The 13,361-nt window shown below is 37.4% G+C and overlaps 1 protein-coding gene across 1 annotated transcript in view; it reads left to right on the forward strand.

Annotated features, from left to right (window-relative positions):
• ccdc18 (coiled-coil domain containing 18) overlaps positions 1–13,361 on the forward strand; it is a 39,890-nt gene that overhangs the window by 1,705 nt on the left and 24,824 nt on the right. Inside the window, exons 4-15 of the mRNA XM_077219332.1 lie at positions 19–168; positions 3,308–3,417; positions 3,511–3,639; positions 3,787–3,883; positions 3,986–4,107; positions 5,126–5,414; positions 6,767–6,854; positions 6,986–7,203; positions 10,173–10,283; positions 10,510–10,641; positions 10,730–10,864; positions 11,848–11,925. Coding sequence (XP_077075447.1) covers positions 19–168; positions 3,308–3,417; positions 3,511–3,639; positions 3,787–3,883; positions 3,986–4,107; positions 5,126–5,414; positions 6,767–6,854; positions 6,986–7,203; positions 10,173–10,283; positions 10,510–10,641; positions 10,730–10,864; positions 11,848–11,925 — 1,659 coding nt within the window. The remainder of the gene's footprint in view (positions 1–18; positions 169–3,307; positions 3,418–3,510; positions 3,640–3,786; positions 3,884–3,985; positions 4,108–5,125; positions 5,415–6,766; positions 6,855–6,985; positions 7,204–10,172; positions 10,284–10,509; positions 10,642–10,729; positions 10,865–11,847; positions 11,926–13,361) is intronic.

Consider the following 13,361-nt stretch of genomic DNA (forward strand, 5'->3'; position numbering starts at 1 on the left):
TTTTGTGTTTATCTGTAGTCAGACAGAGAAATGGAGACAGAGACGTCTGTTCTCAGGAGGAAGCTCAACACCATCAGGCAGGAGAACACTTCTCTGGTCATGGAGAACAGGCAGCTCATCGGCGACATTGAAGCTGCTCAGCTTGAGTTAGCCAGCTCAAGGTCCAAGGTAATGCTTTTCACATAGCGATTGGTTATTATAGTGTTTGTGGTACTGGGTTGAGTTTAAGTGGAGTTATACTGTATAAGAGGTAGGCCTACACTACGGTTGAAAAGTTTGGGGTCGGTAAGTTTTTCTTTTATTTATTTATTTATTGTTTTTGAAAAGTCTCTTTTGCTCAACAAGGCTGCATTTATTGGAGTAAAAATAATGTAAAAACAGTAATATTGTGAAATATTATTGCAATTTCAAATAACTATTTTCTATTTTAATATATTGTAAAATGTAATTTATTGCTGTGATGGCAGAGCTGAATTTTCAGCGTCATTACTCAAGTCTTGTAAGTAATTGATTCTTCAGAAATCATTCTAATATGCTGATTTTGTGCCCAAGAAAATACTATGTTTGGAAAAGAAATTCTCCGAAGCTCCTAAAGAGACATACAAAAAATATGAGATGGGAGGAAAGTATAATTTGTATAAAAGTATAATATAATTTGCGGGCATCAGGGAGCCGCCTATCAATATCCGGGGTTTTGAAATCGCTTTTGAATGCACGATCATGCATACTCCGTGTATAGGGAGCAGTGACCACACATTTTACAAGATAAGATATTTGACAATGACGTTTAGGATCTGTTGCACACCAAATATTCCGACATCGTCCTGACTGTCAGTCCTCTCTCCTTTCTCTCTTCACATGATAAATGAAATCTGATTTGCTGTAATGTAACCGACTACCGCAGCAAGCCTTACCATGTCCATTTAGGGGCTCCGTAGAATGTGTTATTCATTTTTCTGTGCTTTTCCGAATTCAGATTTAGGCTTCGGGCACATCTCTAATTACAAATCTTCAGGATTCTTTGATGAATATAAAGTTCAAAAGAACAGGATTTCTAATAGAAATCTTTTGTAACATTAATGTGTCCTTGCTGAATAAAAGTATTCATTTCTTACTGACCCCAAACTTTTTACAGTAAATTATAGGTGTTTACTAAATCAAGAATTACTATTGCTATTGCTCATACTTGGGTTAAGAGATTTGAACAAACTTTAAGTACAAATGACTGTAGTAATCCATACAATTTGTGGACTATATTTCAAAAGTCTTCTGAAGCCATTTGATCATTTTTTGTTGAAAACTGACCGAAACTTGAAAATCTAGAGCAGGGGTGTCTAAACTCGTTCCTGGAGGGCCACTGTCCTGCAGAGTTTACTTTCCTCACCACACCGTCCTGGGCTGCGTTTCCCAGAAGCATTTTGAGCGAAGTTTATCGTAGAGAACATTGGTGCCAATGGTTCTATGATCTACTTAGGCTTACAATGCTTTTGGGAAATGCTGCCCAGGAAGTTTTTAGTATGCCCAGGAAGATCTTGATGAGCTGGTTCAGGTATGTTTAATTGGGGTTGGAGCTAAAATCTGCAGTATAGTGGCCCCCAGGAGCACGATTGGAGACCCCTGATCTAGACATCCAGTCAGCCACCTAATTTGGCCCTTGAGATCCACTGTCCTTTAGAGCTTAGCTCCAACATCGATCAAACTCACCTTCCTCTAGCTTTCTAGTAATCTTGAAGATAATAGGCATGTTTGACTTGACGCAGTGCTGCACAGATTGATCGGTGTGTGACATAAAAGAACCTTGAGAGTGATTAGAGAGCAGATGGCTCTGTATGCTTTCCAATCGCTCTCAACTTACTTTGATGTCATACATCGATCAGTCTGTGCAGCACCACTTCAAGTTCTGGTGTGTTTGATTAGGTTTGGAGCTAAACTTTGCAGGAAAGTGGACCTCGGGGTCGGGGTCAGAGTTGCCCACCATGAGTAGTGAAGTCTGATTCCTTAAAGAATAATTTTTTGAGTTGGATTTTTCAATGAAGCATTGAACCATTTCACTGGGTCTGAATGGTTTATTGATGATTCACTCATTCAGTCACAGTGGTTAACCTTAAAGGGATAGTTCACCCAAAAATGAAAAGTCTTTCATTAATTACTCACCCTCGTGTCGTTCCACACCCGTAAGACTTTCGTTCATCTTCGGAACTCAAGTCAAGTCACCTTTATTTATATAGCGCTTTTTACAATGCAGATTGTTTCAAAGCAGCTTTATAGAGATAACAGTAAAATAATGTTGTAATAATATTGTTAAATATAAAATGAAATGTCCCCAACTAAGCAAGCCAAAAGCCAATGACGAAAAACGTGGGAGTGGCAATGAACCAAAACTCCATCAGTGACAGAATGGAGAAGAAAACCTTTGGAGAAACCAGGCTTAGTCGGGGGGCAGTTCTCCTCTGGCCAACAAACAAAAAGTGTATGATCATCATTCAGGCAGCATTACAGATCAGAAGTTCATCTGGTTGAAGATCGAAGTCATCACGCGCGTATGGGGACGAGTTTGTTGAGTTTATACATACAAATAACATATTTGTACACAAAGAAAATTGGCACACGAGTTTGTTGACAAATGAAGATATTTTTGATAAAATCTGAGAGTTTTCTGTCCCTCCATTGACAGTTACGAAACTACCACTACCACTACGCAACTGGTTCCAATGAGAACCAATCAACAAATCTTCCACAAGAACCAATGAGGTTCATTCTCGTGTTACCCAGCATGTTTGAGCTTCATCAAGAACCAATTAGGTTTGTTCTCGTGCGTCAAGCAGGTTCTGTTGAGCTTCTGTTTATGTTCACTGATTAATGTTTATATTATTTAGAAAATTTCCACTAAACTGCTTAATTCTATGGATTCGTTTTACAATCTCTTTATTAACTTTTTAAAGTATCAAAGTGTCAGTTGCGTAGCCTTCAATAGAGGTACAGAAAACTTTTTGATCAAGAAGTTAATTTTTTGTTCTGAGGATGAACAAAAGTCTTATGGGTTTGGAACTACGTGAGGGTGAGTAAATGATGACAGAATTTTCATTTTTGGGTGGACTATCACTTTAAACTGAACTCCCTAGCAACATGCTTAGTAACAAGCTTTAAACACTTTAATGTCAGCATTAAAATTTTGATCCATTGGTGTCATAGCTCGATCTTCCGGTGAAACAACTGATCTCTGTCTGGTATCTCTGGTTTCTCTCTGGTCTCTTCAAGTATTGTTCGCAGCTGATGTTTATTTTGTTAACTGACGTTTGTTGTTTAGATCCGTATGTTGGGATCCACTGTGGGAGCAAGGACCTCCAGTGTGTCTTTCTTGAAGGAAAAGATTCTGGGTCTAGAAGCAGAACTGGACACCCAAACCAAAGCTTTAGAGTAGGTGCATCTATTCTACCACTTACAGCTTCCTAGAAAAATCAGAAGCTTTTTCTGTCAGATATCTGGTGCAGCATATTCTTTTTTCTTCAGGGATGCAGAGCAGAAATTGGAAGAAAGCGAACAGACAGTGATGCATAGTAGCAGGCTGGCGGAGAAGCTCAGAGATGAGCTGAGAGTTGTTAAAGCCGAGTTAGCTGAAAGAACACGTCTGGGGAAACGGTACGAGATTAGTTATGCTAATGAAAACTTCACAGATTAATTCATTCTGGGAGCAGTAATCTCTCTGGAATTACCTCAAATGTACAAGAAGTCTTTTTGTACATTTTTCTACACAAAAAAATCTTAATTTAAAATTCTCTTTCAAAGTGCGGAGCAGCAGAGAAACCAAGCGCTCCAAAATGCAGAGAAGCTCACAGTCACCTTCAAAGAATACAAAGATGATGTTTCTGAAAAACTCAGGACGGTAATCTGACTAAAACTGATTCATATAAATCATTCTGTGTTCAGAGATATTACTTCCTTTTCTGTTCCATGCATGTGACATGCATGTTCTGCATTGTTGAAGGTGTTGGAGAGCGAGGTCCAGCTGAAGGTCAGTCTGATGGAGTGTGACAGAGAGAGAGAGGAGCTGGAGAGGAAGTGTGCTGAGCTGGAGAGAGAGAAGGAGGGGCTACGTCACAACATCTGGTAAGAGAGGATTTCTTAAACTGATCTGTGTTGTTGTGGACTTTGAAGATCATTCATATGACGGTTAATATAATGTCAATATAATACACACTATAGTTAAAAAGTTTGAGATCGGTAAGGTTTTTGAAAGAACTTTTATGCTCACCAAGGATGCATATATTTATACAGTAAAAAAAACATTAATATTTTGAAAAATTATTACAATTTAAAATAACTGTTTTCTATTTAAATATATTTTAAAATGTTAATTTAATTCTGTGATGGCAAAGCTGAATTTTCAGCGTCATTACTCCAGTCTTCAGTGTCTCATGATCCTTCAGAAATCATTGTAAAATGCTGATTTGAAGAAACATTTCTTTATTAATGTTGAAAACAGTTGTGCCGCTTAATATTGTGAGACCCATGATAAATTTTTTTGATGACATAAATTGGAAATCCTTTGTAAAATTTTAAATGTTTTCGCTGTTACTTTTTAATCAATTTAATGAACACTTGCTGAATAAAAGTATACATTTCTTAAAAACAAAAAACAAAAAAAAACTACTTACCGACCCCAGACCGTAGTGTATATTTTGTTGAGGTAATGGACTACATGGACACAACTTTATTAGACCAATATTTCTGTTTTTTAATGATAAGTAAATCAATATTTAAGGTCAAAATGTATATAGTTGTACAAGGGAGAGAGTGTAAGAAAAAATTATAATCATAAGTATTTTTGTCTTGTTTTCCAATATAAATATCTTAATATCCTGAAAACAATTTACCTGAAAAACAAAGAACATATGTTTAATTTGTTTATTTTTCCCACAATTTTGTTGCATTTATGCTTAAAACTAAATATTTGAAAACAGAATGTTGTTTTCCCATTAATATGACAATCAGTAGATTTTGCAACGATACACATATCATCTAATATGTTCATCAGCCAAAAGAGCTGATCACTTGACGAGTGATCAGCTTCTAGTCTAAATCTAAAAAAGGTAAATTGCTCATGATGTTTCTGTTCTCTGATCAGTGAGCTGAAGGAGGTTCACGGCCGCTCTGAGTCTCTCTCCGCTGAGCGTTTACAGCTGCAGTCTCAGGTTCAGCAGTTCTCAGATCAGCTGAAACAGCTGCAGAGGGAGCTGGCTGAGAAGGAGGTGCAGCTGCAGGAGGTGGCGGGGCTGAAGAGAGAGAACGAGGACCTGCGGCTCCTCACGGCCTGTCAGGAGCAGAGGGTGGCTCAGGCCCACAGAGAGAGAGAACAGGACAGAGCCGAGCTGGCCAGCCTAGAGAACGTACTGGACTTATTACATCTGAGAGAGGTGCTGGAATACATACACATGTTGTGTTTTCCTGTTTTAATGGGGACTTTCCATAGACGTACTGATTTTTATACTGTACAAACTGTATATTCTATCCACTTACACTAAACCTACCCCTAAACCTTAGGGACTGTTAACACAACACTATTTTCAACTAAAAACTGACGACTTTTTATGTGTTTTGGCTGTTCTTTTACATGACAACGGCATTTTGGTGGCTTGAAAACGGGTTTCAAAGTGCAAGTTTTTGAAAACGACACCCTTATCATCTCCTTGTAAACTACAAAAATGTGAATCTGTGAAAACTGTCATGTCATGCGCATGTGTAGGCTATTACATGTTTAGTCTATTGGCTTTTTTTCAAATGAAAGGATACAGATATTAACAGTAAGAAATAAGGGGAGGAATACGGACATCATCACAAGTGATTATAAGAATAAGAGTCAACACAATATAACATTTAGTCATCATGAAAAATTAAAGGTTCCTTACAACAGGCTCAAGGATGATGAATGTTTTCGAATCCTTTGTGTTAAAGGAAGTAAAACGGGACTTTATATCAGAGGAGAACATTCTAAAATTGGGGTTACAGTGAATGTTTCTTGCTTTGTGAAGATGAAATTTACCCAGAAGACAAAGTAATCATATAGTATTATAACGATGAACATTCTTAGAATGAAAATCAGACACAAAAATATATAAATTATATTATTTGTGTCCTTGAGTACACTGTAGTAAAATAATGTTTATGTGCGTGGCTGCGTAGTCTTTCTTTACAAAGTGACATTGCCAACTACTTGTCTGGCATGCATAATATAGCGTTATTAGTTGTATTCCTGGATCTGTGTTGACTGGGATCGAGTTGATAACGTTGTCATCTGTACAAAGAAAAAACGTTTCCGTTTTTCGGAACGAAATGTTTCGCAACGTCAACATCGTTGTCGTGTAAACTAGTATGATTTACTAGTATGATAACTGTTTTCCCTCATAGGTTTCCCCAAGGTTTTCGATATTGCCATCTTTGTGGGGTAGGGTTTACCAGGCCCCACACACAACCACACACACACAAAGACCTTCTAAATAAAATGAATTACCTTTACAATTTAATGTCATTGTGCACATTATAAGGGATAGCTCCCCTAAACATTTAAATCCTGTCATTTACTCACTCTTATAATGTAGTTCAAAACCTCTATGGTACACAAAAGAAGATAATGAACAAAAAAATAGTTCATGCATTGAAAGTCATTAGGGTCTAAAACATCATTGGACCCCACTGACTTTAGTTTTATGGACAGAAACAGTTAAAACAATTCTTCAAAATATCTTCTTGGCTGTGTAATGTGTTGCAGAATCGGGAAGGTGCACTGTGTGTGAACCCTTGTTTGCTGTCCACACTGTCTTACACAAGCACCACTGAATCTCTCAAACACAAACCTGGTGAGCATCTAACTCAGAACAGGATACTGCTGCCTTTCTGAGACTTATCCTTCACTTATCCATGCTGCTTTTGTATTTTGTAGTATTTTCCTGGACAAACTGTTGCTTTAACCTCTCCCCTGTTCATGTAGGTGAGGGCTATCAGAAGCTGTTGGCGGTGCTTCAGACGGTTGAGAGGGAAAAGACCCGGCAGGCCAGTGCTGCTCAGGGGCTACAGGAGAGACTGACGAGAGCCCAGGAGGAGATCTCCTCCCTCCAGACCTCTATCACAGAGAGATCCTCTCACTACCAGCAGCTCCACAATCAGCTCCTGGACAAGGCTACTCAGGCCACCTCCTTAGAGAAAGAGGTAAGCATCACATCAATTGAATTCTGCCGTTTACCATGAAAAACGCAATTTTACTGCATTGTCTTTGCTGGCTGCACACACAAAAAAAGGAAACTTTTAATAAATCACTGAACAAAAGTATCATAAACTACTGAGTTTGGATGATTTTAATGATTCATTCGGTTACACTTTATTTCAGTAGTCCACTTTATATATTTTACTAACTATAAGTAACTTTGCAGCCACATGTCAACTAACTCTCATTAGAGTATTAGCAGAATGTCTGCTTAATATCTGCTAACTCTTTATCTTGATGCTCCCTAACAGACATTCTACTGACTATAAATAACTTCGCAAGTACATCTCAACTTATCCCACTAACCCGAACCTAACAGTTTACTGATACTCTAATGAGAGTTGGCAGACATGTAGTTGACATGCTACTTATAGTTAGTAGAATGTCTAAAGTGGACCATCGAAATAAAGTGCAACCAATCATTCTATCATTCTATCAGAGAGGTCACTGAACCGTAAGTCATCATAACTTTCATGTCTTGAAATTAAGCAAGAACTCGTGTGTATGGACTACTTTTGGAAACTTAAATGAGTATGCATCACTGCATCAAATCTAGAAACTGAAACGTATAAAATATAAGTCCTTTGAGAGTGTATCTCTTCCATATGACACATTGTACTTTTGCCAGACAGAGTATTATCTTTAACTAAACCATAAAATGTTTTTAGTAAAATGTTTCAAGTGATTTCCCCAAAATCAACTGAAAACTTACTTCTGCTGTCTTAAATTTCTTCAACCTCTTTATGGCAAGCATCTTTAGTACTTTAGTCCTTACCTTTTGCTGTTATGAGCTACTGCAAACTTTATGTATAACCAGTCATCAGCTTCTGGCAGTGTTTCTGAGGAATCTTAGCCCATTCATTATGAGCAATGGCCTCCAGTTCAGTAATATTCTTGGGTTTGTGTGCTGCAACCGCCGCCTTCAAATCCCACCAGAGATTTTCTTTGGGGTTCAAACCAGGTGACTGTGATGGCCACTGTAGAATCTTCCAGGACTTCTTCTGAAACAAAGCCTTGATGGAATTTGAGGTATGCTTGGGATCATTGTCCTGTTTGAAGGTCCAAGCTTCAGCTTCCTCACTGATGGCATGACGATTTCTCCTAGGATTTCCTGATACTTCAATAAATCCATCATGCCTTCCACACACTGCAGGTTTCCAGTGCCAGAGGTTGCAAAACAGCAGCAGAGCATCACCAAGCACCACCATGCTTAACCGTAGACAGTGTTTGTTTTGTTTTTCAGCATATGCTTCAACCTCAGTGCCTGTTAGCACCAAGTCTTGCTGCAGGTCTTATGCAGTCATTCTAGGGCAGGGCTATTTAACTGGCGGCCGGCGGGCCAAATCCGGCCCACCAATCATCTCCATCCGGCCCGACAGCACCAACCTCCCTCCTCCTCTTTTCCTGGCGGTGCGGCTAATTTAGTTTGATACGCGCTCCGATTGACCTGAGAAACGTTTTACGTGCGAATATTTCAGCAGTTGTTATGTGTGTCCCGTATTTCTGTCGACTGAACAGCGATACCAATCATTCGTGAATTAATCATTCTTTTGCTTCGATAATTCTTTCTAAACACGCTTGCATGACGGTCTGAAACTATTAATTCGGACCACTCTGTTACTGAATCATCTGAAGCGTTTTTTCAGTCAGTACAATAACAACAAATAGCGCTGTTTTCAGTTGTTTCACTAGTTGTTTCAACACGGGCCAGCACGGAGTTGCGTTTACTCCCGGTCCCGGACACTATTACTAAATAGCGTTGCAACAACCAGTGTGAAGCGTTTCAATTCGACAGACACCTCTCTGTTACAAACCACAAATCACTTGATGATTTAACTTGTATTAAATTGGATGAAACAGCCTCAACATTCCCAAACAGACGGATGAGGTAAACAGCAGAAACATTGTGCCATGAACAAAATTAGAAGACTTTAAATCACCAGCCTTACAAACATTTACCATGAATGTACTGTAGTAACTTGTATAATTAATTAATTTATTTGTTGTAAGTAATATAGATGTGGGCTACTCAGCTGTAAATTATCAAGTTTTTATTTATTATGGTCTTATATATCTGCATACTGTTGAGTACCACATTTCCAAGTAAATACTATACTTTGTTTAAGTTTACCTTAGCTTATTTATTGAAACTGTTATGTTTCAATATTTATTGTTTCAATAAATAAGCTAAACCCCCAAACCAACCCACCGGCCCACCTCAACTTTTCAATTTGAAAATCCTGCCCTCGAATGTAGCTAGTTGAATAGCCCTGCTCTAGGATTTTTCTGAACCCTGGAATCTGCGATATAATCTTCTCTTAACTTTTTGGACCATTGTTTTGACCATATTTCTAACTTGCAGTCTAACGTGACACTCAACAAACCTAGCCAGTTCAGATATTCCATGTGTACTAGCTCAAGCACACCTGGTGCAACTAATGAAGCCCTTGATTAGTTGCATCAGATGTGCTTGACAACATTTTTTTTTTTTTTTTCAGATTTGTGCTGTTTTGAGGGATTCTGTTCAGGGGGTTGAATCATTTTTAAACTGCAGAAGTCATTAAAAGTTGCATTTTCAGTTAAATTTGGGGAAACCACTTAAAATGTTTGTTGTGTTGAGCTATTTGAATTACTTTTGTTTGATCTCTTTATTGCAAACAGCTGAAATTCTGTAAATTTTGCCAATAAACCTAATTTGCAATGGGAGTTGAATAATTTCGATTGCAACTATATATAAATATAAATAATATTAAAGTATAAAACAGTTTTAAATACAATATTACTGTATTTTCGATCAAATAAATGCAGCCTTGGTGAGTATAACAAACTTCTTTCAGAAAGATTGCCGATTGTTTTAAACATGCTAGAAGTATGGTAACTTATTCTAACTGACTGACCAAAAGTTTTTTATTAGCTAAAAAAGAAGAGTTCGCGTATAACTGTCCTGGAGAAACAGCTGCAAGAGAAGAGTGCTGCTTATTCACAGACTGTAATGAAGACCGGCCAGCTTGAACAAGACCTTATGGTAACACATACACGCATACAAGATCACACATAACACAAACAGCGATTTTTAAGATATGTCAAGTCAAGTCACCTTTATTTATATAGCGCTTTTACAATACAAATTGTTTCAAAGCAGCTTTACAGAGATAACAGGAAAGTAAAGTTGTAATAGTATTGTTAAATTCAAAATTTAATGTTAAATGTATATATAATCTATCCTGTTCTCTGTACCTGTGTTAAATTAGGAAAAGGCCAGCAGTATTCAGCACTACCAGTCAGTCTTGAACAAGAAACAGAGGGAATATCAGCAGACTATAGAGAAAATCATGAATGCAAATTCACACAAATGCAGAGAACTGGAGGATAAAATAGAGGTGGTACGTGTGCAATTCTTGCGTTTATTAATTATATTGCACTTCTGCGTTGTGAATCCTGTGATTGTAATAAGATGTGTGTGTTTTTCAGCTGCAGTTGTCTCTGGCTCAGAAACAGACTGAACTTGAGGAGCTAGAACAAAATGTGACTGATTTTCACTCAGAGAAACAGGAGTCACAGCAGAGAGCTAGTCTTCTGCAGACCATTATAGATCAGCTCACTGAGGTCAGAACTCACCCATTATGCAAACTCATCCCGCTGGTACTGTGGGCTTCAAAAGTCTGAGACCACATTGAAAATTGAGAATTTTTTTTCATTTACATGGATTTTTTAATTTTGTTTTTTTTACTATTTCTTGGTCAATAATCAGTCACTTTGTGATATTGATCATGTGACTGTTTGTATAGAAAGTCAGATGTTTTTGCTTCCAGTGTAGCACAAGATGTTCTTTGGCTCATTCTCAGATCATGCTGGAGTACATGATCATCAGGTTTTACACGTCACATTAATTTGTAATGAAAAAAAACTATATATATTAAAGAGGCCATATGATTCTTTTAAATAATTTTCTTTTCCTTTAATGTATCTGTTTGTGCATGTATGCAATCTACAAAGTTACAAAGCTCATTGTCTCCCACAAATGGAGAACACTGATCTAGATCCGCGCCTTGATCAAACGCCAGATATCACTTCCTTGAACGTCTACGTCACAATGTTAAGCATTAGCATAATGCCTGCCCTAAAGCATATGCAAAGAAAGAAGTGATGGTTCAGTGAATTATAGCGTTGTTGTGATTATGGTAAGGGGTGTTTCATTTCTGACACATGCTTGAGGTGTTTAGCCAATCACAACGCACTAGGTCATCTGGTCATTCAGAGCACTCTGGGCTTTTCGGAAGGAGGGGCTTTGTAGAAACCGCAACTCAATAAGAGCATTTCAGACAAACTGGAAATAGAGGTGCTGCAATAATGAACAGTATACGAAATATAATGTTTTTTTTTTGTTTTGTTTTTTAATACATTAACCTATTCTACTACACCCAATAGATAAAATGACCTTTTCAAATAGCATCATGTTATATACTATGATTCAAATGTCCTCTTTAAAAATGTAAAAGAGACAAAATATAAGCAATTTCTGAATCACTTTACAAATGATGTGAGTTTGTGTAAATCTCTTACTCAGTATCTTTCTGTTCCCTGGACAGGATTTTAAAGCAAAATCTAAATGCAGTGAAGAGACACTCAGAAATGTCGAAGAGGAAGCTGCTGACTCTGCTTCAAAAGTGAGACTGACTAACTATTTTTGTGTTTTCTTGTCTGCTCAGCACTATGATGAACAGAACAGGTCGTTTGTTGTTACATTGCTTTGTCTAAGGCAGGGGTTCTCAAAGTTTTACTGAAATCCTATTTAAACTTATTATTATTCTTCCGATTCTTCTTGCAGTGAAATTTCTATATCAAACCCATCCTAGAGCTTTAACTCTACATACTCCAAACTCGGCTCAGACACTCAAACTGTTCTGACTCGGTGTGTTATATCTTTTCAGACTGATCGGACTTACGGTTTTCCTAAAAATGACAATCAAAACTCGAAAAAACTCCCATTGAGTTAACATTGCGGAATGTTCAGATTTTCAAACTCCCCAACTGCCAAAAATTCAAATCTAAACTCCTTGAAGCCCTAGACTAAATCAAACTGCCATTCTATATACTATATGAGCCATTGAGACTCATTTAAACTAATAAACTCATCTATCATGACACCAAGGCCGTAACCAGGGTTTGAAAATTAGTGAGGTCCGGGGTGTTGTGTAAATAATTGTGCTATAATGGTTAGGCCAGTGGACCCACATTCCCCCATGGACATTAAGCTGCGACCCTTTTTAAAAAAAAAGAAATTTAATTTGACACATATATATATATATATATTCATATCTATCTATTCATAAAAAATCTAATTTTCAAAAAAAAAATTTTTTTGAAAAATAAACCATTAAACCATTAAATTGCACTTTCTGGAGAGTTTTGTGCAAAGAAATAGAGAACAAAAGTAGGTCTAGCAAGTCTTATATTCCTGTAATTCACACAGATCAAACACAAATATGCTGACTGAATAGATTGCTAGTTGAGATTGCTTTAATTAATGTTTTTATGATGACTTTGTGAAAGGGTAAAACAGCATGAGCCGTCTTCCTGCTGGCTAGTAAGTTATTTGTAAAATTTCATTCTGTAACAAACAGATCTGTATTATGCTATTGTTTTTGATAGTGTTATACATTTCTTACAGATAATCACGATGATCATTGCCTTTGTCTTACCGAATGTGGTAGCTTTATGCAATTACAGTTTGTCTATAAGCTTTTTTATTTTATTAATGCCGACAGTAAAATGTGGCCAGATATTGCTACGAAAAACAAGCAAAACTAAATAATAATAATAATCCGAAATAAGTTCAAAGCTTGTGTTTTGGAAATACGATTAATACATCACTAAACCTAACATGCAACTTTCCACTTTAATAACTTCCTAAAGTGCCACATTAAATCAGAAAAACAGGTCCTGGAGACTACTGCCACCTTTCCCTTAGGTGGATCTGGCAACACGGAGGCTGCACCCGCGCCCTCACTCACAACGCGCTCTCAAGCCCCGTTCACTGCGCTAGCTTCTCGCAACAACATGAATTGCAAACACTCATATGAGGTGGTTTAAACATGGCTAA

The sequence above is a fragment of the Siphateles boraxobius genome, unplaced genomic scaffold, assembly GCF_051911475.1.
Source record: "Siphateles boraxobius isolate OS27281-9 unplaced genomic scaffold, OSU_SipBor_1 1, whole genome shotgun sequence".
NCBI lineage: Eukaryota > Metazoa > Chordata > Actinopteri > Cypriniformes > Leuciscidae > Siphateles > Siphateles boraxobius.